Here is a 27,966-nt window from a genome sequence, read left to right on the forward strand (position 1 = left end):
CCCGCTCCCTCCTCCCTGCTCCCTCCCTCCCGCCGCCGCCGCAGCCGCACCGAGACACAAAAAGCGACTGGGGCCGGGCTGGGCTGGGCAGGGCCGGGCAGGGCCGTGCCGGCACCATGACGGAGACCACCAAGACTCACGTTATCCTGCTGGCCTGCGGCAGCTTCAATCCTATTACCAGGGGCCACATCCAGATGTTCGGTCAGTCCTGGCGGTGGGGCGGGGCTGCACTGCGCGGGGAGAAGGGGAATGTTTAGGGTGCATTTGGCGGGGGGGGGGGGTGAGGGGGGTGGATGTGGAGGCAGCTCCCGGGGGATTTGTTTGGTGTATTGGAGGGGGATGGTCGGCGCTGCATCCTGAGGAGTGCGTGTGGCATTGGGGTGTATTGAGGGGTGGGGTGTCAGCCACGCTTGAGGGAGGTAGTGGGGGCGGGGGGGTAGGGGGGAAATCAGCTCCGCTGCCGGGGGATAGTGGATGGCGGGAGTCAGCCCCGCTCACGGGAGGTACTCGGGGGGTGCCATTCCCTCTCCTGGGAGGTACTGGTGGGGGGGGGAAGAGGTCAGACCCTCTACCTGGGGTACTGGGTGGGGGTCAGCCCCGCTCCCGTGTCTCTGGGGCCGCCCCCGCCGGGCGCTGTCCTCGGCGAGCGGTGCTGAAGGCGCGGCGGGCGGAGGCCGATCCGGGCCTCGGTCCGCGGGCACAGCGTCCGGGCTGGCGTCCCGCTTTGGGGTATGCTTCCCTTGAGATAGCTGGGACTTCCCCAACCACACACACTCTCTGCACCTCCTCACCACCCCGCACCCCACACACGCACCCAGAGTTGGTCCTGGCGTAGGTTCCTGGCAAATGTTTGTGCACTGCCTCTTGCCTATGGGGTCTGGGAGCCTGCAGTCGCTGCAGCACTTTCATATCCCCTCTAACTGGGGAGGGAGGGACTGAGCTAAGCTGCTGAAGCCAGGTATGGCAGAACTGAGCGAAAAACATCACGTAAATCAAAGTATTAGAATACCTGACCTTTAGATTGATAATGGGTCAAAGGAATCGGCACTGTTTGTGTGAGATGATTGATATTGTTGAGTATCCCTAAGCTGTTCCAAAGGACAGGGACGCTGGAATCACTGCTACAGCCTGCTCAGGCAAGAGAAGAGGGAGGGAGAGAGGGATGGAGGAAGGGCAGTCTCTGTTAAAGGCAGTCTGACATGCCATAAATACTGACGGGTTGGGTAAAGCTTGAAATGCCTGGAGATCCCTGCACAAAAAGCCACTTAGCTGGGGCATGGGAGTCCTTGGAAGGTTGAAGCATCTACTGCAGACCACCAAATAAAATGGGAGTAGGAAGATCAGCTCCTCTAACATCACTTCTTGAAGTGCAGTGAGAGGAACTATCCTCGTTGACTGATCAGAGATTTCAGACAGGAGAGCAGATGCTAAAGGTCTCATGCTACAGCTGGAGATGAACCCCTGGGGATTCTGAAAGCTATACAGGAGTTTCTAAGCACAAAAATAATTGAAACCAGCTTGGTGTATTTCTGCATAAGACCTTATTTTCATGGGCCATAACGAGTTGGGCAGCAGGCTAGAAAATTATGGTTTTCTAATGCAAATGATCATGTTATTCCATTTCATAAACACCAATAAAATGTAGTCCTGGGCACCAAGAGACCTGAAACTTGGCAAAATCCTATTTCTTAAGCAATGGAAATTGTGAACAACAAAAAACAAGATGAAATATGGAGTTGGGGCTGTTCAGCCTTGAAAAAAGAAGGCTCCAGGGAGACCTTATAGCAGCCTTCCAGTGCATGACAGGGGCCTACAACAAAGCTGGGAAGGGACTTTTTGCAAGGGCTTGCTGTGACAGGATGAGAAGGAATGGATTGAAGCTTGATCAGGATAGATTTAGACTGGATATTAGAAATACATTCTATGTGCGGGTAGTGAGATATTGGACAGATTGCACAGGGAGGTTGTGGATGCCCTCTTAGTAGAGGTGTTGAAGGTCAGGTTAGGTGAGGCCTTGAGCAAACTCCTCCTGTGGAGAATGACTCTATCCATGGCAGTGGGGTGGAAACCAGATTATCTTCAAGGTCCTTTCTAACCCAAACCATTCAATGAATCTATGAGTCTATTTAAAAATAAAACCAATCTGCCAATTAAATTACAGGAACTTGGTTGATAGAAGCAAATACTGAGAAAGCAGATTTCTGAAATCCACATTATTTAGTCCTGGGTGATATCTTGATCAAGAAAAGTAATACTAAAAATATCAAGGTGGCCCATATTCAGTGGACTAAAAACCAGTAACAGGATTTATTACAGAGAATGAGGATTACTGAGATATTGGCATGAGGTGGCTGTGTTTAGTAGACTCCCGATGAGGTATTTTTTATTACTAACTACTGCTCAGTGTCTTTATCAATGACCTGGAGGAAAATATATAATCCCTGCTGGTAAAAAGTGCCAAATAACCCCAAAGTGGGCAGAATAAAAATTAATGCTGGTAATGAGTTTGTCGAGCTGTCTGCCTCGGGTTGTTTGATAAAAAGAGCTTATTCAAACAGTGATAGCAAATGCAAAGTCATATGTCCAGCAAGGAGGAACACACATCAAGTATAAACAATGGGGAAATGTCTTCTGCCAAGCAGTGACTGTGTCAAGGACTGAGGAGTGATTGTATGCAGCCCTCTGTGCTGCTGTAAATAAAGCAGCAAGCACAGTCTTGATAGATAGAAGCAGGGGGATGTCAAGCAGCAGAAGAAAGGTTCTACTATGTTCATGTACAGTGTTAGCACAACCCTTCACAGAGAAAGAAGAATTACATTAGCTCCAGAAGCCAGACTTTGTGGCAAGAGTCTAGACAGGCTCAGTCTAGATCCATCCTTACAGAAGCAACTTGAACATTACATATCTGCCTGGGGGAGGGATGTGTGGTATGTGATGGAAAGGGGCTCCTTTATTCAGCAGAGGAAGGAATAGTGAGATGCCAGAAGCAGGTTTAGATACCACACAGCTTCAAACTACAAATATGGTGTATGTGTGTCTGAGAGAAAATAATCAATGAGCCCCTGACTAGAAGGACATTGAGGTGCTGGAGCAGGTCCAAATAAGGGGTTGTTTAGAGAAAAGGAGGCTGAGGGGAGACCTTCCAGAGGTTGCAGCCAGGTGGGGGTAGGTCTCTTCTCGTAAGTAACAAGTGATAGGAAAAGAGGAAATGGCCTCAAGTTGTGCAGGGAGGTTTAGGTTGGATATTAAGAATAATTTGTTCCCTGAAAGGGTTGTTGAGCCCTGGAAAAGGCTGCCCAGGGAAGAGGTGGAGTCCCCATCCCTGGAGGGATTGAAAAGCCATGTAGATGTGGTGCTGAGGGACATGGTTTAGTGGTGACCTGGCACTGCTGGGTTAATGGCTGGACACAGTGATCTTAAAAATATCTCTTCCAATCGAAACAATTCTGTGATTCTTTAAGAAGTAGGGAAAAGTACTTGAGTTTTTGATGGATTCTTCATTCCCTGAAGGCTATAAATCAAGACTTACACCTATTTCAGGAAGACATGTTTTAGCTCAAATTGGATGTCTGGGTCTGGACATTTTCTATGCACATGTCCTGTGGTGATCCGGGAATATACTTCTTGAGACACCCGATAGGGACAAATGAGAATTCTACAAAGAAAGGACACAGAATTTAGCTTCTAAATCCCTGCTCATTTTTGCCTGAGGAACTCTCCCTCCCAACTCTAAAAGAATAATCATCTAAAGCCATGGGAATCTCAACCAAAATCTGTGTTACTCGTTTAGCTCTGTGCTATATGAGTCCAACCAAAACAGTACTCCAGCCTGTAAATGTTGCCTTTCAAACAGCTGAATTTGTGCAAAAATATTGTCTTTCTCTTCCAGACAAATATTTGGGCTTCGTGAGCCCGATAGGAGGATTTTTTTGCTGAATGCAGAGAGATACAATTTATCTATTTAACACATGGCACTAATTAAGCCAACAGAAAGTATAAGATCTGCACTGGTATATGCCAACCATCATTTTTCTCAGTATGGATCTTACCATGTTTTGTTCAGGCCAAAAGCCAACCTTTTCCCATAGGATTTTTGCATGAATAGGAGATGGATTAATTATTTGGAAGTCTCTTCTAGCAGGGGGACAGGTTCCCCACTGTATTGTTTTTTTCCACCAGTCATGTAAGATTAAGATTCAGTGCCACTGTTATCTTTGGGTTCCCAGAAAGCTAAGATCCTTGCTACAACTCTAGAACTGCAACTGCAACGCACCACTGACCCTCATATCAGTGAGGAGATGGACTTACTGCAACACGGCTTCCTCCATCCTCTGACAGATGCAAGGCTGGGTCACTGGGCCTCAGCAAATGAAGCTGTTCCATGTCTGCATACAGAAAAAATAATTAATATGCAGAATAAATTAATTGTTAACAGAAGACATATCATAAAAAAGTAGGTGAGATACAGTTGCTGTACAGCCATCCATACCAAGGGGTTGAGGCAAACACCCACATAGTCCTGAAAACATTGAGTTATTTGTGGTATCAAATGTGCTTCAAGCTGTATGTATGTTCTGAGTCACAATTTCAAGTTGTATTTTCTAGCTGTGTGTGACTATGAGAGGCAGTTTAGGATGCCAGTGTCAAGGGGAGGACAAGAGGGAAGAGGGCAGAGGTTGTTTCTGAAGCTTGACATGGACATTGGTGAGAAATGAAGGTTCATTTGTATCATAAAGAGGCACAGGAACAACAGATTCCATGCAAAAAATCTTAATAACTGGAGAAAACTAAGACAACATAAACCCCCACCACTGTTTAGGACCAGGAAGCCCAGCTGCTTACCCTGGCTGGCACACACCCAAAATCAAACCACTTGAGGTTCTTGCTGACACTTGGAGAAATACTGAGATGTTTAAATGCTTAACGCTTCTCCACTGCAGCCAGCTCAGGTGGGAAACCTCTGAGATGTCCCCACACTGGCTTCAGCATCTCAGTGCAAACTGCTAGGGTCACATGGAAAGACACATCACTGTTAGCAGAGACATTTGCTGCCTAAAGGACATTTTCCTCCATCTTGGCTTCACCACAGTTCACCTACAGCTTCCTGCCTGTGTAAAAAATGCCACCCGAAGGACAAATGCCAAGCAACTAATGTCAAAATCAAAACCTAATCCACGCAGTCCTGCTAATGCACCAAAGCCTGTGCTGGTGCTCTTCCAGCTGATGAACTTCTGCTTGCTTTGACAATTACCTCATCTCTCCACCTTGCCCCTGCTCAGGGAACTCCAGCACAAACATGTCCTCCTCCTGCCTGAGGTTCCAAGCATGAAAACCAAAGGGCAGCCCTGCAGAGCAAGGTAGAAACTATTTTTTAATTAAAAATCCAACCCAAACCAAAATATGTAGTTAATTTTAAAGGTGGTCTTGGGAGAAATTAGCAGGGTTAAAGACATCACCACGCAAGGTCAGAGGCTCTAGGGTTTGTGTGGTTCTCCTTCCTGGTGTTTCAGTATACAAGAAGGGGCCAACAAACTGCTAGAGTTGGCAGTAAGATGCTGAGTGAGCTTCTTTGTAGTTCTGCAGGGGAAAAGGCTTGTGCTGTCCCATGGACATGTGACAACAGGAAGGTTGTTCTGATGACTTCTGCAAACTGAAACATGAGAAATTTGGTGGGGGAAGATGGTATCAGGTCTGTCAAGACACATTGTTTCGATATTGATTTCTTTTTCTACTTGCTTTTTTATCCATTTTTCTTAAATTGTAGAAGAAAAGGTCTCTCTGTAAATGCCCACTTTCTCCACTTTGGCTAATAAGACATTTTTTCTTGGCTTTTTAAAGTTGTGAAATTCCTCAGCCCATCATTGCATGTGCAAATATCTGGCACCAAGAAAATGGCCTTGCTCGCCCAACACAATTTTTTTCCTGCCCAGCTCCGAGAGGAGCCTAACACAGCTTCATCTCCTATCAAACCCAACCCTTTCTGACACATCTCCACCCTCCTTTCCAGCTCTGGAATTAGCAGAGCTTTATCAGGGATCTCCATGCCCTTGCAGAAGATACTCTCAACCCATTTTCACCACTCCCTGCTACATGGTGCCCATGAGGTCCAGCAATACAGATGCTGGGGGCTATGGGGATGCTGGGCTCAGAGGAAGGAGTTTGGTTGACTCCCAGGGAAAGAGTAGGGACTCTGCCAGAGACACTTGGCCCTTTTTGCAACTATTTCTGGGGCACTATCAAGCAAATAGGTGATTTTAATCAAATCTGTCATGTTTGTCTGTATCCAGGGTGTCTCATCTCCCGAGTGCTGGTTTATGGACTGATGAGCTGCTCCAGGTCTGCTTGCATTGGAGAAATGGGTTTCATGATGTCATTCAGATGTGGCCACCTTCTAGGGAGTCTTGGTACCTTAGATGTTTTAAACCTGTTTGGCCATAGATTTTCCCACCTATTGCATTTCAAGCAGTGCTAGGATTGTGGAACTGTGCAGGAAAACAGCTTGTAGAATCTTGAAAACCAGCAAATCTCCACCATCTTCCCTTTCCTCACCATTTTTGTCTAACTAGAATTAAATTGTCCCTATATCCTACATGCACCTGTTATTAAAGGGAATTTATATCCCAACCAACAGCTGGGTAAAAAAAAACATTTCTGATGGAAAACAGGACTCTGCCATCAAAAATAAAACTGTTACATGGCTTCCTAAGAAAATATGAGCACCTAAAGCTCCCTGTGAGCTGCTCTTTGATTACTCCACACAATCGTTGTAGAGAAGCAGCACTGGGGTCTGCTGCATCACCTAAAGAGGGTCTTGGGATGAAGCAACAGAGTGTTACCTGGTCTAGTGCAAGATGTCCCTGCTCATTGCAGGGATGTTGGAACTAGGTGATCTTTAAGGTCCCTTCCAACCCAAACCATTCTATGATTCTGCGGGTAAAGAGGAAGGAAGAGGCAGGAGCTGAGGCTTTTGTTTCTGGTGCGTTGTTTTAATGTCCTGAATTCCACATTTTCTTATTTTATTTTGTTCTTGAGATGACTGAACTGCAGGGCAGTTTAATGAGAGCATCGTTGGTTGGGATGGAGTTGGGAGAAATGTGTAAGCAGAGTGACAGTTCACCCTTTCCCCTTGCACTTAAATGTGACTATCTGCAAATGACTAGAAGCAAAATTCACCCCCACTTCACCCCATCTAGCAAAAGCTCATCAGGAGCTCAAGAAAGGCTTTGCTGCCTGCAACATGAGTAAGAAGTCAGGGCCTCTGCAGGGCTGCCTTGCTTTCCTTTTCATCTCTGGGCTGAAATCTGAATGCGTAATTAGCAAGAGCGATCGATGGAGCGAGAGGTGGGTAATCGGACTCCAGGAGGGCAGCATGGATTCAGCCTTGGCATTGCTCCCCTTAAGATGCACAGGCAGAGCAGCAGCAGGAAGGATTCAACCTGGAGCAAAACCAGGAGAGACACCCTGGGTGGCTGGTTGGACATGGGGAGTTGTAGCATCTGTGCTCACCTCTCAGCAGCTTTCTAAGTTAATGCTGGTTGGACTCTGCAACACCACAGAGGAGCTTCCACTGACATCCAGGCTGCTGAAATTACAGCAAATGGCCAAAATCTTTCATGAGTAGTAAGGGTCTGAAAGGGCAAGACATGCCCAGCCTGGCCAGGTGCTCCTGGCTCAAAGCGGTAGGAGATGGCAAAACCAGTCAGCCCAGCCTTGTGCAGTGCTGGGTGAGTCACCTACACGCCTCCACTCCCAACATTTGCCCAAAACATGCTGAAACTGCAGTTTCTTGGCTGCTATGCTGTGAGGATAGAGCAGTACCAGCAGGACTGCAGCACCCATGGGTGCCAGTATATCAGTTAATGTCATGTTCCCATCACTGCACCCTATACATTCTTTCTCAAGGCTGTTATCATCAGCTTCCTACATCTCAAACATCTCATCTCCACTTCACGACCCACAGAGAGGAGGAGCTTTCCCAAGCACCGGATTAAACTCCATCAATAACTACTCAGGGAGTCTTTTAAAATATTTATAAAGCTCTTAAATATTTAGCAGTATTTATTACGGTTTGTGAGACACTACATTGTCTCTATGACAATGCCACCCTTCAAAATATGCCATGTACTTTCTCTTGCTTCCAGTGACTATAAACAAACCCAGCAGTGAGAAATCCAGTCCTACAACCTCATTCAAGAAAGAAACAGGGACCCTGCTGCTATTTAAAATCTCTCTGCTCTTGCTAAGATGCTCACACCTCCCGCATTGTCTTCACTAATGCTTTCTAACAGCAGCCCGTGTAAATCTGAGGGTATCAACTAGCTGAATGCCAAAGCCCAGCAGTGGAAGCTCACATCTCTCCTGCGACCTTGGGCAAGTCATTTAACCTCTCCCAAGTGGTGCAATGTAGGGGGACTCACATCTCATCTTTCCCTGCCAGGCTGCTGTAGGTTTGTGTCAGGTACTGCAGCAATGGGGAATATAGATAGGAGCAGCTCATGGTTAGGCTGAGCTTTGTGAATCCCAGCAGCAGACAGAATCACAGAATTGTTTAGGTTGGAAGGGACCATAAAGATCATCTCATAACCAATCACTTGCCATAGACAGGGATAGCTCCTACTAGACCAGGTTGCTCAGAGCCCTGTCCAACCTGGTTTTGAATACATCCAGGAATGGGACATCCACAATGTCTCTGGACAACCCATGCCACTGTCTCACCACCCTCACAGGGACCTATGATATCTAATATCTAAGCTAAATCTACCCTCTTTCAGCTTAAAGCCATTACCTCTTGTTTTATCAGTACATGCCCTTATAAAAAGTCCCTCCCCAGTTGTCTTGTAGACCTTATTTTTGCATGCTTTGCAAAAGCAAAAACCACTTCTGCCAGCAGAGCAAGGAGGCTGAGAGGAGATCAGGAAGAAGGCAGAGGTGCGTTGGAGCTGAGGCTGAGACTATATACCACCACTTGTGGCCAGGGCACAAGGGGCAAGCAGAAACAGTCCAGCCGTGTTGAACATGCAGCACAAGTATCCCTAACCTTAGCCTTAATGCTAACCCTAAGCCCCACCTGGGACCAGGGAGCTCAAAGCAGATACAGAATGACCTGACAACCTCCAAGCCAGAAAACTTAACCTAAGATGGATATAAAGCCAGGGCACCTCTGGCTTTTGAGATGAACCTGTCCTCTCTGGCATTTATAACCCCTGAATCCAAGTTCTCCTGTGGTGCCACCAGTGCACAGCCAAGTAGGGCTGGATTTTTGGGGTGCCTTTCTTGGAGAAAGCCAGACAAAGTCTGTAGTGCCCATCACAGCCCTGAAACCAAACCAGGTTCAGAGCACAGCTCTTGTTCCCTGAAGCAACATTGCTTGCAGTCATGCCTGGAGACAACAACCTATGTCAGGAGCATGATTTTTTCCTCTCCCTTTCCAGCATCTCCTAGTTTCCTTCAGTAAGCCTGAGTTGCAGGACATAGCCTGGTCATACCAGCAACAATCTGCTAAATCTGTGTTCTGGGAATGGAAAAACCCATGGCCTTTAGAAATATATATTTTCAAGAGCCCCTGGAGATGAACTGAGATAAGTCTAGTTTGAAACTGGAGTAGGAGGCAAACACAGAGGAGCTCCCCATGGGATTGGAGAAGATCCTGTCTGTGAGCCAGGCAAGGAAGAACTTGCCCAGGCTTGGCTCTATGAAGATTTCTATTTTCATTGAAAATCCAGCAGCCTCTAACTGGGTTTAAGCCTTCCCTGAGGACATCATATTCTGTTACGGTTTATGGTCAAGGGAAGTAGGAAAATCCAGTTTTCCCAGTAAGATCTTGTGAGCTGGGCTGTGGGTGCTGGCGGGCATGGCTTTGATTTCTAGTCCCTTTGTGCAAAGACATCCTTGATGCTTCTCTGGTGGGAAAAATGGATCTGGGAATAGATCTGCAAAGACGGAAAGTTTCACTGAGATATGGAGCTGGGTGAGACACAGCTGCAGTAATGGGAACATGACATCCTTTTGCTGTCACTGCCGTGGCTGCCTCTGCTACCCCATGCCAGCACCAGTATCCCCCTGACCTTCCTGCATCTCTGTAGACAAGATGCCTTCTGCCTGGGCAGTCCTGGTTCAGCCAACACAGATCCCTGTCAGTGTCAGCATCTTCAGATGCTTTGCCAACAAGCCAAGTCATGGGGCAGATTCACAGCATGGAGGTCAGCCCCATGTAAAGGTAATCCAAGACCAGCAAGGAGCCACCAGGCAAATGTTCCCCATCGCTGCTCCCTGGGAAATCAGGGATTGTAAAGCCTCCACTCCTGGTAGGTTGTGATCCTGCTGCGCATCAGCCCAGAGGAGCAGCACTGGGTGTACAAAGCTCTGCCTTTGATGTGCTACAATGGCTTGGGAGTGAAAACAAACACAGCGCTTGGTGGAGAAAGTAGGGCAGTGGAAAACAAGCCTGGAAATCCCCTGGGTGACTTTTTCCCTCTCCATGTTCAAAGAAAAAGGCAGTGGATGACACTGATTTCCCAGCCTGTGGCTGACTGAGATGGGGACCAAGACCTCCCCAAGCATGAACACTGAAGTGCCTGTCCTACTTTGGACATGCCACTTGCATCCTAATGGAAGCAAAATTGAAGACCATAGGATCACAGAATGTATCGGGTTGGAAGGGACCCTCAAAGGTCATCTTGTCCAACCCCCCTGCAGGGAGCAGGGACATGTGCTACTAGGTCAGATTACTCAGGGCCCCATCACATCTGACCTTGAATGTCTTCAGGGATGGGGCTTCCACCATATCTCTGAGAAACCTGTTCCAGTATTTGGCTGCCCACATTATGAAGAACCTCCTCTTTGTGAAGAGCTTCCTTTATTGTGAAAAACTTCCTACTGCAGCAGGATAATGAAAGTATTTGCCAGTCTCTGCTGCTACCCATGTCCTGGGCCCAGGGTGATAAAAATCAAACAGAGCAGTTGAGACTGCTTGAACACCCTCCTCTTTTCTTGCAGACAATTTCTTTTCGTTCCTGATATTTAGGCCCTTGTCAAAGCTGAAATACAGCCACTGAATACCGGCTCTGGGTCAGATTCACACCACAAATGGATGTCTCTTTACCACAGGCAGCACGTTTACATCACTTCACACCAGCTGGAGAGCTGTCAGCCTCCAAAACCCTCCAGGAGAGAGGGATTTCAGCCGAAATCACTCTGATCGCTTTCTTCCGGCTCAGTCACTGTGGTGCTCACTGCCCTGGTTTGTATGGGGACTGATACACCTCAGGGCTGTGTTGCCATTGAATGAGACATGGACAGCCCAGACAGCTGGGCAGAGGGGATCCTCATGAAATTCAACAAGGGCATGAGGGTCTCCTGAGGTGCATTAACGAAAATGAGATCAGCAGGTGGAGGGACGTTCTCCTGCCTCTCTGCTCTGCCCTACTGAGGCCACATCTAGAGTGCTGCGTCCAGTTCTGGGCTCCCCACTTCAAAAGAGACAAGAAAATACTGGAGAGAATGCAACAGAGAGCCACAAAGATGTTGAGGGGATTGGAGCATCAGTCTGAGGAGGGAAAGCTGGGAGACCTGTGAGTAGACTCTTTTCAGTGGTGCCCAGTGACAGGACAGGGGGCAGTGGGCACAAACTGGAACCCAGGAGGTTCTACCTGAGCCTGAGGAAAAAATTCTTTGCTGTAGAGCTGCTGGAGCCCTGGAGCAGGCTGCCCAGAGAGGTTATGGCATTTCCTTCTCTGCAGAGATTCCAACCCACCTGGACATTGTGATCCTAGGCAACCCGCTGTGGGTGACCCTGCTTTAGCAGGCAGCTTAGACTGTGTAATCCCCAGAGTTCCCTTCCAACCACACCATGCTGGGATTCTGTGGTTCTAAATCCAACTGCTCAAAGGGGTGTACTACACCAAGCACTAGCAGGTGCACATTTTGGCACATTTGTCTCTAAAAACCAAGTCCTACACTGAAAGGGGAAAACTCATTCTCCTCCACCATGCTATGGCTTGCAAAGCCCTTTCTGACTTATGTGGCAGCCAGCTAATGCACCAGCCAGGGAAAGGTGTACAACATCTCAGTTTCCACTTTTCAGTACCATGCATACAAACACTCCTCTTACCTAGAGATGTTTAATCCTTCTCTGAGGGCTTCTAAGCAAGGTGTTTTGGTGCTGAGATCCAAACACGTCTTTCTTCACTTGAAGCCATGTTCTCAATCCATTTTTATCTGATAAGAGTTGCTCTTACCAGGTTAGATGTTACCCTCACCTCATCAGCCTCAAGACCTCTATGAAGCCCAGGCAGTAGCTCTGAATGTCAAATACCATGTGAAGAATTGTTCACCTTGGCAGGACTTAGCTGAGACCCAGCAAGGTGCTGAGGATGTTCCTTCTTTCCTTGTGATACCAGGGTAGAGATCTCTGGACAATAAACTATATTGCTTCTCCTTAGAAGTGGTGAGAGTGACAGCGCTGTGCTCACCCCCTGCCTAACACAAAAGCAGATCCAGTTCCTGCCTGCAGGAACTGATGCCATCTTCAACTCAAGAAGCAGCTCCCTGTGCTTGTTGCTCACCTGATATGCATTGCCTACTGTACATTACATGTTGTAATGGGGGAAAGTGCTTTGGCCTGGGTTGCTTTGCCAGGCTCTTCCTCAAATGCTTGTTCTCAATATCTGGGAGCTGGAGGGTTTCTTCCAGGGCTCCTATGTGCCTTCTTACATGCACCACCTCTTGCAATACTCCAGTTCTGAAAAGAGAGGGGAAAATAGAATGTCTTCAGTTTAAACTCCAATGATATCAAAGAGGCTATTCCTCCATGGCTTCACCTAAGAGACCCAGCTGACCTGAGACCAGCCAGGTCCTCTGCCAAGGCCCCACCTTTCTGGGTCTCCATGCTCTGCTGTTTGTAGGTCAGCCTACTGTAACTCAGTCTTCAACCTTTTTTTTTTTTTGGTTGTTGTTTGTTTGCTTTAAATGTCTAATATCACTTTTCTGCCATGAAGACATGAGTGGTCAACAGATGGTGATAGCAGGAATCTCATTAATCATCACTCAGGCAGCTCTCAGATTTGGACACTGGTGGAAGGGGCCTTGATGGGCTGGGCAGTGGAAGGCCAAGTGCTGCAGTGTCTCTTCTCTGGAGCCTTTCACAGCCTCTGCTTCCACCATGAGCCTTAAGATATTTGGTGGTTAAGTGCTTTGTTGTGCACATGAAAAGCCATCAAAACAAACATGCAGCAATGACTGAAGCCATTGAGAGTAGAAGTCCCTTCCAACTTTGTAACTTCTACAATGCTCAGGTGCTGTATGGACTGTTGAACAATTAGCTCAGAGAGGAAAACCATTAAGCATTTAGGGGGCTTAATGGGATTTTTTTGTACCAATCAAAAGTCTGCTGGGAATCTTACTGAGATAATCTAAGATGCACTGAGCTTGAGGCAGGACAGACTGTGGGACACGTGGAGATCACAGAATCATAGAATTATTTCAACTGGAAAAGACCTCTAATATCATCAAGTGCAACCATCAATCCAGCACTACCATGGCCATCAAACTGTGTCCAAGTGCCATGTCCACATGGTTCTTGAACACCTCGGGGACAGTGACTCCACCACCTCCCTGGGCAGCCTGTTCCAATGCCTGACCACTCTTGCAGGAAAGAAATTTTTCCTAATCTCCAACCTGCCCCAATTTCAGGTAATTTCCTCTCATTCTGTCACCTGATAACTAGAGAGAAAAGAGCAACCCCCACCTCACTGCAACCTCCTTTCATGTAGTTGTAGAGAGCAATGCGGTCTCCTTAGAAACAGTCAATCTCATGATGAAGAACCAATCTCTGCCCTTCCTCCTGCTCCTTTCCAAAAGGGAAACCTCCCTTGAAGAGCAACCTGGACTTGTTCTTCTAGTAGAAATGTCCTCTTGTCTCTCCAGGAAGACCAGTGGCTTCCCCAGCTCAAGGTGTGGCTGTAGGCTGGGGAAGAGGAAGTGGCCCTGAGGCAGGGCTGGGGGAACTGGGCTCTGAGATGAGGACATCTCCAATCAATACATCCATTATTTGGCTTTCGGAGTTATATATGTGTGTGTATGTGTGTATATATATATATATAAAAATAAAATCTTTATATATACACCCATGGACACCACTCAATTAGACTGAGAATATCTCCTGGCTCCTTGCCTGGGTTGGGCTCAGGGTAGGAAGCAACATTTTAGTCCTGCAAGTGCTGCTAGCTCCAGAATAAAACAAAGAGTGCTGGCATATCTGAGCCACTGTCCGCTGCAGGAGACAGTACTTTAGACAGTGGGAAAGTGCCTGCCTTGCCCTGGGCACCTCATGGCTGTGTCCCATCTCCCAGCCAAGGACATCAGAGGCCAAATTGCTCTAATGGAAGTGAGACACCCAGCAAAATGTTCTGCCTTCTCCAGAGAAAAAGGTAGAAAGGAGGACTGTGGGAACTACCAACCTTGCAGCCTCCCCTCTGTGCCTGGGAAAATGGTGGAACAGATACTCCTAGAAGGTCTGCTAAGGCTCATGGAGGTGATTTAAGAGAGTCAGCATCGATTTACCAAGGGCAAATCCTGCCTGACCAACCTTCTGGTGGCCTTCTGTGATGGAGTGACTACATCAATGAACAAGGGAAGAGCAATGAATGTCATCTGCCTGGAGTTCTGTAAAGCCTTTGACACGGTTCCCTACAACTTCCTTCTCTCTAAACTGGAGAGCAATGGATTGGATGGGTGGACTGTCAGGTGGTTAATTAATTGATTGGATGGATGCATCCAGAGAGTAGTAGTCGTTGGCTTGCTATCCAGATAGAGGATGGTGAAAAGGGGTGTCCCTCGGGGCTCCATACTGGGACCAGTGCTGTTTAGTATCTCTGTCAATGACACAAGGATCAAGTGCACCCTCAGAAAGGTTGCAGATGACACCATGCTGAGTGGTACAGTGTACATGCCTGATGAGTTTGAACAAAAAGAGGGAGATTTAGACTAGATATCAGGAAGAAATTCTTTGTGATGAGAGCGTTGAGACACTGGCCCAGGTTGCCCAGAGGGTGGTTAGATGCTCCATCCCTGGAACCATTCCAGATCAGGCTGTCTGGGGCTCTGAGAAACTTGCTTTAGTTGAAGATGTCTCTGCTCACTGTAGGGGAGTTGGACTTTGAAGGTCCCTTCCCACCCAAACCATTCTGTGATTCTATGATCATTCATGGCTGAGCACTCTCCTCTGGCTCAGCTCACAAGGAAGAGCAGATAAGACCTTGCAGAACTTTCTTGACCCCTTGCTACTTCTTGTGTGTTTTGGGGGGGCTGGCGCAGAGGGTGAGCAGGCTGCAGCTTCAATCCCCCATGGGGAGAAGAGCACAAATCAGAGCTGGCCACTGGCATTCCTCTGCAAAAAAAAAACCCAAACATATGTAGGAGGAGAGAGGAAGCCTTAGGGGTGCAGATGAAGCAGGTACCAAGGCAAAGTAAATAGAATTTGAAATTACACCTTGAAAAATAGAACCTGAGGAAGATTTGATTTCATTAGCGTCAATTTGAGTGGTGGAGCAGAGCCAGCAGAGCCAAAACGTTGCGATTCAATACAGTCAGTGAGACTTGCCAAAAAGAAATGTCTCTCAAATAAGCACTGATTTCCTGCTGGGGGAAGCAGGGATGGGTTCTTCAGTCCTTCTAGGCAAAATCATCACTTACACATTTGTAGCCCTGGGCCATATCCTCTAATTGGTCTTTCCTCACCAGCATCTCCCAAGAATGATAGAATGGTAGGGGTTGGAAGGGACCTGTGGAGATCATCGAGTCCAACCCCCCTGCCAAAGCAGGATCACCTAGGGCAGGTCACACAGGAATGCATCCATACAGGTTTTAAAAATCTCCAGAGAAAGAAGCCTCCACAACCTCTCTGGGCAGCCTGGACCACTGATACAACACCTTTAGCATAAAGAAATTTCTCATCATGTTTAGGTGGAACCTTCTGTGTTCCAGCTTGTACCCATTGTTCCTTGCTCTATTACTGGACACTACCAAAAAAAAGGAATGGCACCTTCATCTTGACACCCACCATTCAGATATTTATAGACATTGATAAGATCCCCTCTCAGACTTTCCTTCTCCAGAATTAACAGCCCCAGGTCTCTCAGTCTTTCTTCATCGTAGAGATGTTCAAGTCCCTTAACCATCCTCATAGCTCTCCATTGGACTCTCTCCAGTAGGTCCATATTTCTCTTGAACTGGAGAGCCCAAAACTTGATACAGTATTCCAGGTGTAGTCTCACCAGGGCAGAATAGAGATGGAGGAGAACATCCCTAGACCTGCTGGACAGCCAAAAATATTTGAAGTTCATTTATAGAGAAGATGAGTAAAGCTGGGCTGAAGCAGTGGTGAGGTGTCACCAGTGCTTAAGAAGGATCTATGTGTCACTCTTGTCCTTTCCTTCCAAGCACGTCAAGGCTAAGGTCAACCCCTAGCCCCTGCAGAGGTGCTGTGCCAAGAGGCATGGAGCTGGGAAACCATAGCTGAAAGCTCTCTACCATACAAGCATGCTGCCAGTGAACTAGTGCATATCCTGTCAGGGTCCATCACTGGTAGGTTATTTGTGTCATGAACCTGGTCCAAACAAACAATGTATTTTGCATGGAAAACAGGACAAATTTTGTAAAAATAGGTCTTTCCTGACAGCATGGACCTGGGGGTTTGGAGGAAGCACTGTGATATCCAAGCAGCTGCAGCAGTTCAAAGGGATGATCCACCAAACCCAGCATCCTGTTTCCAGAAACTCAGAATGACCAGGGCCATGTTTGGACATGGAGCTTGTCAAATAAGCCTCATGCTGTGCACAGCTCTGCTTTCTTCAGCTTGGAAGACCAAGGACAGCAGAAGATCTAAAGGTAGAAGGAGGTGCAAGGACAGAAAGAAACCCAAGGACAGGAGAAGACTCACTCTCTTTGCCCTTTTGGTGCCAGCCATTACCTCCATCCCATCTCCTTGCACTTGCTGCCCAACTCCTAGTAGCTTTTTACGTGGAGCCCCTTTGCTGACCACATCATTTCAAGATGCTGAGACCCACACCTCCTCCTGCACATTCCAGGAGAACATGCCTTGTCAGGAGGCACTGCAGCCTCAGCCCAAGGCAGGGACTGAACCACCAAGATCCCCATGACCTCTTAAAAGAGCTAAAGTGGTTTTGCATTGCCTTGTGCAGAGGATGAGGCTGAAGGCTGCATGAGCTAACTCATTCTGACAGGCTTGGTTATGGCTGCCTGTCACCTTCCCCACGTAGCCACTGCAAAGTGCATCAGACTAAGAAGATTCCATCTGAAAAAGACAACAAATGAAGCTTTAAATGGAGTATCATGATTGCAGTATGGACACAAACTAATGCCACGGTCTTGTGCCACACTGCAGCCAGAGCGCCACCTGCCTCGAGTGCTCTGCCTCCTGGCAATGAGGGTGGCTGCTTCTGCCAGGTGCTGGCACCACAAGCAGCACAGCTCCTTTCCAGATGGGATTAGAGATGCCCCTGGCAACCAGGGAAGTGATTTTACCCCTGTGCACAGTACTGGTGAGGCCACACCTTGGTTTGGGCCCCTCACACCAAGAAAAATGTTGAGGTGCCTGATGTGTTTGTTTAAAATTCAGTAGCATTTTTTTGCTTGGAAATTTCCTCCTTGTTTTAAATTGCATTTTAAATTGCATGATGATATAATGGTACACACTGGTCCACTGATCTTGGCTCCTTTGCACACCCAAAATCCCAGCTTTCATGCATCAGGGAGGCTTTGCTTTGACTTTTCCAAACATCAAGCCTGGATTATATCCCTGCATGGTGGCAACTGCTCTGTTTCAGTTGTCTTCTTCTGTGTATTTCCAAGGCAGTCAGGATAGCCTTCCTGTTATAGAATCATAGAATCGTTTTGGTTAGAAAAGACCTCCAAGATCATTGAGTCCAACCACTGACTTAACACTACTATGACCATTAAACCATGTCCCTAGGTGCCATATCTACATGCTTCTTGAACACCTCCAGGGTCAAGAGGCTCTACCACTTCCCTGGGCAGCCTGTTCCAATATCTGACCACTCCTGCAAGAAAGAAATTGTTCCTAACATCCAACCTAAACCACCCCTGGGACAACTTGAGGCCATTTCCTCTTGTCCTATGAACCTCCTTGGTTTCTAGGCTCAGCCAAACACATTTCCTTGCTCCTTTTAATTCCTCTTTCAACATTATGGCTCAGTTTTTTCTTTTTTTGCTGTAAAAGTCTCTTGATGCCATTTTCTGTAACATATCCTATGCAGTCTTTTTTGTTTCTCAATCTAGAAGGGTCCTAGGATACAATTTCTGTGAAAGGTGCCAGAAAGAGCACAGTCAGGAGGAAAAAAAAAAGACACTTCTTTTTCCCTCCTCTCCTTGATAGATTAACCTTGAAGTAATCCACAAGAAAACCAGTAGCATCAATAAAAGTAAGAGCACTGGAAAGAAAGAAGTGCTGCTGGTACCCCCCAATTCCTCTTTATAAAATGCAGAATGTAGAAGAAAGGATTTTTGTGACTGTTCGGCTTTCTGGACAAGTGGTTATGAAGGGTTGTGGTGGTGGGCTGCAATGAGAATCCCACCACCCATGGAGTTTTTTGCTTTAATTTGTGATGCTGGTTCAAAGTCAAGTGTCCTTCTCCATGTGGAAAAAAAAAAATCCCAAGAACCTCGGATTTTTCTACATGATGCTCCCCCACAGAGTGCTTCACTGGGTACCACTTGCAGCACAGATAAACAGAACCAGCACTACATTTGGTCTCCTTGCCAACCCAGTGAGACCCACTGATGGCTGGAGAAGCTATCACATGGTTTCCAGAAGATTAATAACCAGCAAATACAAAAAAAGATATAGTTCGAATCGGACTGTTAATGTTAATCCCTTTGAGCTCAGGAGTTAGTCAACAGCATCCTGGCCTGTAGTGTGGCCAGCAGGACCAGGGCAGTGATTGTCCCCATGTACTCACCACTGGTGAGGCTGCAGCTAGAATACTGCTTTCAGTTTTGGGACCCTCACTTCAAGAAGGACATTGAAGTGCTGGAGCGTTTCTAAAGAAGGGCAATGAAGCTGGTGAGGGGTCTATAGAACAAGTCTTATGAAAAGCAGCTGAGGGAGAAAGAGAAGGCTGAGGGGAGACCTTCTGGCTCTCTAAAACTCCCTGAAAGAAGGTTGGAGCAAAGTGAGGGTTGGTCTCTTCTCCCAAGAACAAGTAATAGGGCAAAAGGAAGTGCCCTCAAGTTGCACCAGCGGTTTAGGTTAGACATTGAGGAACAATTTCTTCCCCAAAAAGGTTGTCAAGGCCTGGAAGAGGCTGCCCAGGGCAGTGATGCAGTCCCATCCCTGGAAGGGTTTCACAGTCGTGTAGATGTGGTGCTGAGGGACATGGTTTAGTGGTGACCTGGCAGTGCTGAGTTAATGGTTGGACTTGATGATCTCAAAGGTCTCTTCCAACCAAAACTATTCTACAATTCTCTGATTCTATTTGAGCAAAGGGAAGGAAGCTTACATACATCTAATCCAGGTAATTGAATTTTACTTCAAGCACTGATCAAATGATTTAAGCCCATTTCTCTCTCTCTTGGGGCTGGCACGCCCAAGGCATAAAAGCTGGGAAGGAAGCCAGGGAAGGATTTCAGGTGAGATCTGAGGAATAAGTTTTACTGAGGCTGGCAAACCTCCCACAGGCTGTCACAGCAACCTGGGGCTGCTCAGTGCCCTTGGGGGTTAAAAATGTTCACAGCAATTATAGTTCCATAATTGACTTTTAACTGACCTAATAGCTGAATATTCCCTAACAGAAATTTCAACATTTGGAAGAAAAGAATAGACATACCACCAAGAGAACCATCCTTTCCTGAACAGTACAACCCCATCCCCACCAGGTAGAGAGGATCATTTGATCAGAAAGTATGCAGGGGAAACATACCCATCTATGTGCCCATGGAAAAGCCCCTTTCCCCACATCTGCACTCACCAGGCTCTCCTCTCACCTGCCCTTCCTGCTGAGCCGTGGTCCAGGGCTCAGCTGCTGCTCCCATGTGCTTGAACCCAACCTCATGGCACTGTAAGGTGTGAATGACCCTATGGCTAGTTTTCAACCAGCAGCAGGACAACAAGGTGTCTCTGTTGTCACTAAAAGCCCAGGAGCCCCAGTGCAACACAGCTGCTCCACAAGGTGCAGCAGCATCCACTGTCCACATGTGCTCCTCTTTGTGCCCATCAGGCAAACACAGACTGTTCTACTTCCCCTCTTTTCTCTTAATTTCTCTTTGTGAAAATTTTATTTGGAGGGGAAATGGGAATGTGGCTGCTTTGGTAAAGATGAGTTAGTAGGGTGCTCCAATAGCTGATGCCATGTTTGAGCAGCTGGGACGAGGAAACATCTCTCCCCAGAAGACAGGAGCTAGCTTTGCTGCTTATTTCCAAGCAATAATGCAGCTCTACCACTGAGGGAAGCAGAAGCCATCCCACGCAGGCTGGAGAGCTTTGCATCAGCTTTGGTAGGTACCAGATGGGTCTGGATGCAGGTAGTAGAGAGGAAGGTTCACTGCAAGTGTCTCCTTGCTGCTGCCACACAGGAGGGCACCAGCCCTTCAGGCAGGGCTGCTCCCCACCTCGTAGCATTTGTAGGTTTATTTGGGTTGGAAAGGACCTTGAACAGTCATCTAGTCCAACCTTCCTGTGCATCTGCAACTACAGCAGATTTCTCAGAGCCCCAGACTACCTCACCTGGGATGGTTCTAGGGATGGGGCATCTACCACCTCTCAGGGAAACCTGGGCCAGAGTCTGATGACTCTCATCGCAAAGAATTTCTTCCTTCTCTCCGGTCTCCCTCTTTTAGTTCAAACCCATCACCCCTTGTCCTGTCACTACAGGCCCTGCTAAGAAGTCTGTCCTCAGCTTTCTTAGGGACCCCTCTGAGTGCTGAAAGGCCACAAGAAGATCTTCCCAGAGCCTTCAAGAGAAACGTCATGGTACAAACGTGTGTGCTCCAGGGCAGCGGAGGTTGGTCAAACGTGGTGTAGGAGCCCACAGGAGTTTAGCAGCTCTTTGCCAGCATTTTTATCCCTGAACATCACCTTTTGGGAGTAGCAGCTCTAGACTGCATATCAAGCTGGAGGGACTCTGGATAGTTTCTTGGCTTGGTGGGGCACAGACAACACATGGTGTTGACACGGAGAGGGAGTGGTGTTAAGGGCTATGCATCTGCTGAGGGACTAGCTGGGGCATGGGTGGTGAGTGCCGCAGGAAGAGGACCTGGGGGAAGCACCACAGACAACATCACTGATATCTATATATAATAGGATGTGTTGTGGGGAGCAGTGAAAACTTGAGGGAGAAAGCACCAAAGGTGAGGGAGCTGTGGCAGGCACCATGCCATGACTGACCTTGCCATTGCTGAACGTTCTTCCAGGGCTGCCAGAAGAGCCCATCTCTGCCAAGCAACTTTCATTGGTGGTGCAGGCTCTTGGATGCCCCTCTGGTGCCCTGCAGAGGGAGTTGAAGGAGATTTGGGAGATTTAGCTTTTGCTACAGACCTGCCTTCTTCACCGACCCTCATTCCCACAAGGAGTCTCTGGGGAGGTCCGTGCTCAACATCGCCAAGGATGGCACTGAAAGAGCACGGCAGTAAAGACAACGCCAGCCCTTCCCTTGGGTAACCAGGACTGCCCAAGTCAGGTTGAGCTTCTCCACGGGTGCTGGGCAAAGCTGGTAGGCGTCAGCAGAGTATTATGGGGCTTACTGGGTCTAACTGAACCCCTCTATGCTCTTTTGCTTGTCCTCTGCTTCAGAGCGAGCCCGGGATTACCTGCACAAGACCGGACGCTTCATCGTCATCGGTGGCATTGTCTCACCTGTGCACGACTCCTATGGGAAGACGGTGGGTTGTCCCCATTTTCCCTGCCTGCCACCTATGTGGATGGTACCTCTGAAGCCAGTGGGAAGCACTAGGCAATGCTGCTGCACCTGTGGTCCTTTCATGGATTTCCTCCATTTGGGGCAGCCTTAGACCATGAGAAAGTCTCTTAGAGAATGGAGAGGATGAAATCATTTAGTCTTTAGATAAAAACTGCAGCAAGACCCTATAAACACCCAAAGTACTGAGCAGCAAAAAGAAACATTCTCACCCAAAATAGTGATGGTCATCTCCTTGGGTTGGGTTTTGGTGTGGGATTTTTTTAATGATTTCAAAGCCGATTTTAATATGGGAATGGTGACTATGCAGACAGGGATCTTTAATAGCACTTCCTGGGGCAAGGGGAAATCCAGATTAGGAGAGGAAAGAATTTCCTCCTCTCCTGAAAGCTGGAGAAATTTCATCAAGACATCACTATCCCCAGTTCTGGCCCCACTGCAGCGCAAGGCTGAGCACAGTGGTGCTGAACAAATCTCACTTACCAGAGTGGGATGGGGGCTGAAGCAAGGCCCCCAGCAAGCTGGAGCTTAAATACATTTTTGTGGCCAGAAACAAGTCCTTCTGGCTTGTCCCAACTGAGAATTCTGCGCGTCTGTCCCCCCCCCCCAAAGGTTTGCAAGCCCTAGCTGTCCAGGACATGATGCTTGCCTTCCATGACCATTCCTCCATCACCCTTCTCTTGCAGGGTCTGGTCTCCAGCCGGCACCGCCTGACCATGTGCCAACTGGCTGTCCAGTCCTCTGACTGGATCAGGTGAGTGGCAGAGCTTACACTCACCAGCAGCTCCTGCCCCTTCCCCAGCACAGTGGTGATAGTCTTGCATGCAAATTGGATATGCTGCCAGCTGCTAGAGCTCCAGGACAGACTGTCTCCTCTTCCAGCCAAGGAAAACCAGAGGCTTTCCTCTCTTTGTCCAGTTGAGGATCTGTAAGGAGGGTTTCACTTCAAGGCTTCATGGGGACTTGCAAACCACTGCTGCATCTGTGACGTCTGGACAAGGCCCCAAGCCACCCAGCCCACCCCAGCCTTGTGCTGTGGCACCTTCCCTTTCTACACCTGCAGCATCACCCCATAGACCAAACCTTCTCAGCATGGCCATGTGGCAGCTGAGGTGGGACCAGAAGCATTTCTGGTCTGCTCTCAGGAAAGAGGGTTGTGACACATGTAGTGACATCCAAGTCAAATGAAAGCTGGTTAGCTGGATACCGGGAATGGAAAGGTGCCCAGACACAGGTTCATGTCCCCAAAGCTATCAGGAGGAGCAGGATGGAGGGACATGGTCCATGGCAGAGCTAGGGGAGTGACAGTATGGGCTCAGGGCACTGTTCTCATGGTCAGTGTGGAGGAGGTAGCACAGCCAGAGGGTTCAGCTACTGGCCATCAGCCTACACTGTTGCCTTGCTGTGCTCCTTGCAGGGTGGATCCCTGGGAGTGCTACCAGGACACCTGGCAGACCACCTGCAGCGTGCTGGAGCACCACCGTGACCTGATGAAGGTGAGGCAGCCCCTGTGCCATGGGTGCCCTCACCCTGCTAGTCCCAGGTCCACCCAAAGAGGCTGGATGGGACTGGGGATCCTTAAGTGAGCTTGGACTTACCTGTCACTAAAGATAACCTTCAGCCTGGAGGCTCAGTGTGACGGTCATAACAGCTGTGGGAGCTAGGCAGCTGGGGTGAGGGCACTGTTCCAGTTACACCTCTCCCTCCTTGCAGAGAGTGACTGGCTGCATCCTCTCCAATGTCAACACGCCCTCCATCACCCCCGTGATCGGCCAGCCCCAGAACGAATCCTCACAGACCATCTACCAGAACAACAACAACGTCTCCAACAAGCCCACCGCAGGTAGGTGGCAGTGGGGTAGGGAAGAGGGGGATGATCATCCTCACCTCTCAGCCAGGGCTGCCAAGAGTTAGACACAGTGTTTCATCGGATTATTTTTGGGTCAGTGTTTCATCGGATTATTTTTGGGTCAGGTCACTCATCAGGCTCCACGCACCAAGCCCAGGGTGGGGTGGAGATGCGATGAAGAAGTCAGAGTCCAGCACAGCAAGGGGAGCCAAGAACAGCTTAAAATGGCTGTCCAGTCTCACTGGACTTCAGCTGGATGATATCCAGGTAGCGAGATCAGCCAAGAGAAAGAGTACCTGGTACCCAGGGGGTGCCTGGCGAGAGGGGTGACATGGCTGGATCCTCCACAAGCTGGTGGGATATAGGACATGGAGCTAATAGCTGGGAAGAAGAGGGGTCATTACTTAAATCCCATAAAACAAAATATCTTGTGATGTTTTTGGTGAGTTTAGTTGTCCAGCTGGTCCCTTCACAGTGTAGCACTCTTGAGAGTTAAGCCCTCAAATGGATGTGGTGGAAAGCACTTCCTGCACTTGGGTGTAGGAGTATCTCATGGGACCAGGGTGGCTGAAGCATTCATGTGGGTCAGTCTGACAGAGCATTGTCATCTCTCTGTTTAATTTTCATTCTTAATGGTTAGACTTGATGATCTTAAAGGTCTTTTCCAACCACAGTGATTCTCTGATTCTTCTTCACCTTTAGCAAAGATCCTGGGGAAGGTGGGAGAAAGCCTGAGCCGGATCTGCTGCGTTCGCCCACCCATGGAGCGCTTCACCTTTGTGGGTATGTAGAAGAAAGATCCAGCATCACCTTTGCTCCTACATTTCCTCACTGTCCTAGGCTGGGCATGAGCATCCCTCTTTTGCTTCCCTTCTCCAGATGAAAATGCCAACTTGGGGACAGTGATGAGATATGAGGAGATTGGTGAGTACACAGCTCTGTTCCATGTCCCTCCAGCTCCTCTGGACCAGCACTGTGCAGCTCAGGAGTAGCTTCACAACAAGTCCAGTGGCAAGTGACGGATGCTGGACCATCTCGCCCTGGTGCCAGCTTGTTGGGAATCAGGGGTGAAACATGGCATTAAGCTTTGAAAGTCACCCCAAGTGCCATCAAACATGCCCTCCCATGGTGGTGTTACCTACATTCTCTCATCACTTGCAGAGCTTTGTGCGTGACAGCAGAAGGGATTTCAGCTGCCCAGCCAGCTATGGTGCCGCCCCTTTCTTGAAAGATCTATAGGGGTGTCAGACCCATCAGGCTGAGCTCAGCATCACCATACATCACCCAGGGCTCTGTATGGGGAACTTGTCAGTTGTTTTGAGGCCCATTTCATGGACTGGCTCACATGTAGCCTGCAACAACACCCATCTTTGCAGTGGTACCATACGGAGCCCAATGGCTTTGGCCACCTTACAAATGCCAAACAGAGAGGCACCTTCAAATGCAGTTGCCTCTTCCCATTCATGTGGGTGAGTTTATGGCTTTCTTCTGGTGGTTGTGGAAATAAATTAATCTTTATGGTCCTGTCAGAGCAGAAGGTTACTCCCTGTAGCATGACTTTCTTATGGAGCAGCAAAGCCAACTCTGACAGCAAGCTGTCAGCAAGCAGCAGTCCCAGCCTGGGGAGAGAAAGATGAGTAAGGAAAAACCTCTGGTGCTTCACCCTCAGCTTTGCTAAAGCAAACACAGCCACGCCCAGAGCACTGAGCAGTCCCCTGGAATCTCCTCTTGCTGAACAGCTGGAGTCCCTACAGCAGATCACAAAGCAATTCGTAGGGGCTCACAGCATGGAGAAATGACTCTTGCCCCCAGGGATGCCCCATCTCCAAAGCTGGAGCACAGCCCCACTTTGACAGTGTGCAGCAATACTGACAACCACCCAGCAGCATAGGAGAGGAGCTGACATAGAGTAGGCTGGGAGGTAGTTGATGTTTGGACCCAGCAGGAATGCGAGAAGGACCACAGGATCTTGGAATCATAGAATTGTTTCAGCTGGAAAAGACCTCTAAGCCCATTGAGTCCAACCTTCAACCTAAGACCATCAGGGCCGTTAAACCACATCCCAAAGTCCACATATTTCTTCAACACCTTCAGGGACAGTGACTCCACCACCTCCCTGGGCAGCCTGATCCAATGCCCAACCACTCTTGCAGGAAAGAAATGTTAGTGTGCTTTGTATTGGCCAAAGTCTGTGCAGAAGAAAATATCCCCCAGCAGGGGAATGGAATGGAGGGTGGGATGGGGCCAGTGGTGCCCGCTCAGCCCTGTTTGCTCCCACCTTTGACCATCTCTACTTCTTTCCTTCAGAGCTTCGCATCTTACTGCTCTGTGGCAGTGATCTGCTGGAGTCCTTCTGCATCCCTGGTCTCTGGAATGAGGCAGATGTGAGTCACCACTGCTGTGCAACCCTCCATGCCCCTCTTCCCCAAGCTCCCTTCCTCCTCCTCTTCTTCCCATACCCAGCAGTTCTGAAAGCCACTCAGGTCCCATGGGATGGCAGGAGCCCTCCATCCCCACCTTCTCTTCCATCCCAACTCTGACCCATACCTCCTCTACACATGGTCAGCCTGCAGGACAGTGTCTTCTGCTCGAGTCACCAGCTGTGTCTCCTGTAAACCCAAACCCTGCTCCCACTCATCGCTCATGCAGAGGACAGCACCCAGGATTCAGGCAGGATGATCCCAAAGGATTTCCAAAAGCTATACTTGCACTCCTCATCCCTTTGGAGGAGTATCGAGTAGATGCCAGTCCCAGCAGCTTGAGGGGTGGAGACAGGAAATGGGAGGCTTACAAAAGTTGGCCTAATTTGAGAAATGAGACACATTTACAGCCCAGTGAACAGCTTTCACCTCAGAAAAGTTGCTTATCCAGAGCTCTTGCAGATGAGCCACATTTGGCCTGAGATGGGTGAGACCATGGGAGCCATTCCCATGTGGTGGCAAATTTGGCCACCAGCCTTGGCACGAACTCCAGCAGAACAAACTCTGGTCTTCCAAGACAAGACTTCTGTCAGCACGAACACATCCATCTTGCTCATAAAGTCTTCCAGCAAGGCAGAGGTTGTGTATTCTTTGGGCAAATTCTGCTGCTGCCACCCTCTTTCTATGAAGACAAGCCCTTCCTAAAGCTTAACTTCAACATCTATTAGTGGGATATATTTCATCCACCACAGACCACTCACTACACCTTGATAAATCCAAGTTTCTGCTGGAGACTGTCCAGATAGCCTCAAATTCATTTTCTACCTCCAATCCTGACCTTGGCCTAGGTTTCAATGGGCAGTGGGACTGGCAGACAGTGGCAGGTTTTGCATGGCATGGTTGTAAAGCTCCCTCCCTTTTGGGTTGCTCCTAGATGGAGGTGATCGTTGGGGAGTTTGGGATTGTGGTGGTTCCCCGAGATGGAGCAGACCCTGACCGGATCATGAACCACTCTTCCATACTTCGCAAGTACAAAGTAAGTGGCTGCATGCCTGGCCAAGGAAGGCTGAAGGAGGACCCACAGCCTCTCTTGACCGAGAGGTGCACTTTGACACAGGGCACAAAATGTCTTGAAGCCAGATGCTCTCAGCTGCTAGGAGCAATGGGCCCACCATGCAGCAGCTCCCTAAGGCCACTAGGGCAGGCAGTGCTGGCAGCGCAGATGTCCACTTCTGGGCCAGCCCTTCACTCTTCCCTCCCTCTTTCCTCTCTGCAGAACAACATCCTGGTGGTGAAGGATGACTCAAACCACCCCATGTCGGTCGTCAGCTCCACCAAAAGCAGGTGGGTCATGCAGGAGGATTCCTGCTATGGGGTGGGGAGAGGGGTGCCCCTGGGCAGTTCCTCCATTTGTGGGGAAAACAAGGTGCCACCCAAGCAAGCTGTGAACCCTATTTCTTCCCCTGCACCCTCAGACTGGCCCTGCAGCATGGGGATGGACATGTTGTGGATTACCTCTGCCAGCCCGTCATTGACTACATCCTCAAGAGCCAGCTCTACATCAACGCCTCTGGCTAAGCGCCGGAGGTCCTGCAGCAAGACAGCCCTTGTGTCCCACCTGCCTACAGCTCTCCATCACTCTTTTCTCTCTCTCAGTCCGTGTCTCCATCTCTCTCTCCACCCCATGGCCTCCTGCCCGTGTCTGCCTCTCACCGCCAGCGCCAACGCTCCATCATGCAGCAATGTCCAG

General features: G+C 48.7%; 1 protein-coding gene across 1 annotated transcript; it reads left to right on the plus strand.

Annotated features, from left to right (window-relative positions):
• The first annotated feature begins 116 nt into the window (after positions 1–116).
• On the plus strand, positions 117–27,794 carry NMNAT2 (nicotinamide nucleotide adenylyltransferase 2). The gene is made up of 11 exons (XM_054384403.1): positions 117–201; positions 21,824–21,912; positions 22,634–22,701; positions 23,365–23,443; positions 23,661–23,790; positions 24,499–24,579; positions 24,676–24,720; positions 26,104–26,180; positions 27,151–27,252; positions 27,493–27,560; positions 27,692–27,794. Exons 1-11 carry the CDS (start codon positions 117–119, stop codon positions 27,792–27,794), a joined length of 927 nt encoding a protein of 308 aa, XP_054240378.1.
• Positions 27,795–27,966: the final 172 nt, after the last annotated feature.

This window comes from Indicator indicator, chromosome 10 (genome assembly GCF_027791375.1).
Source record: "Indicator indicator isolate 239-I01 chromosome 10, UM_Iind_1.1, whole genome shotgun sequence".
NCBI classification, from domain to species: domain Eukaryota; kingdom Metazoa; phylum Chordata; class Aves; order Piciformes; family Indicatoridae; genus Indicator; species Indicator indicator.

What these genes read in the sequence shown, in the direction of transcription:
- NMNAT2 (XM_054384403.1), top strand. Translation starts at nt 117, where the DNA reads ATGACGGAGACCACCAAGACTCACGTTATCCTGCTGGCCTGCGGCAGC. An exon ending in GGGCCACATCCAGATGTTCG is followed by an intron (nt 202 to 21,823) that starts GTCAGTCCTGGC and finishes CCTCTGCTTCAG; the next exon opens with AGCGAGCCCGGGATTACCTG. An exon ending in GGAGCGCTTCACCTTTGTGG is followed by an intron (nt 24,580 to 24,675) that starts GTATGTAGAAGA and finishes TCCCTTCTCCAG; the next exon opens with ATGAAAATGCCAACTTGGGG.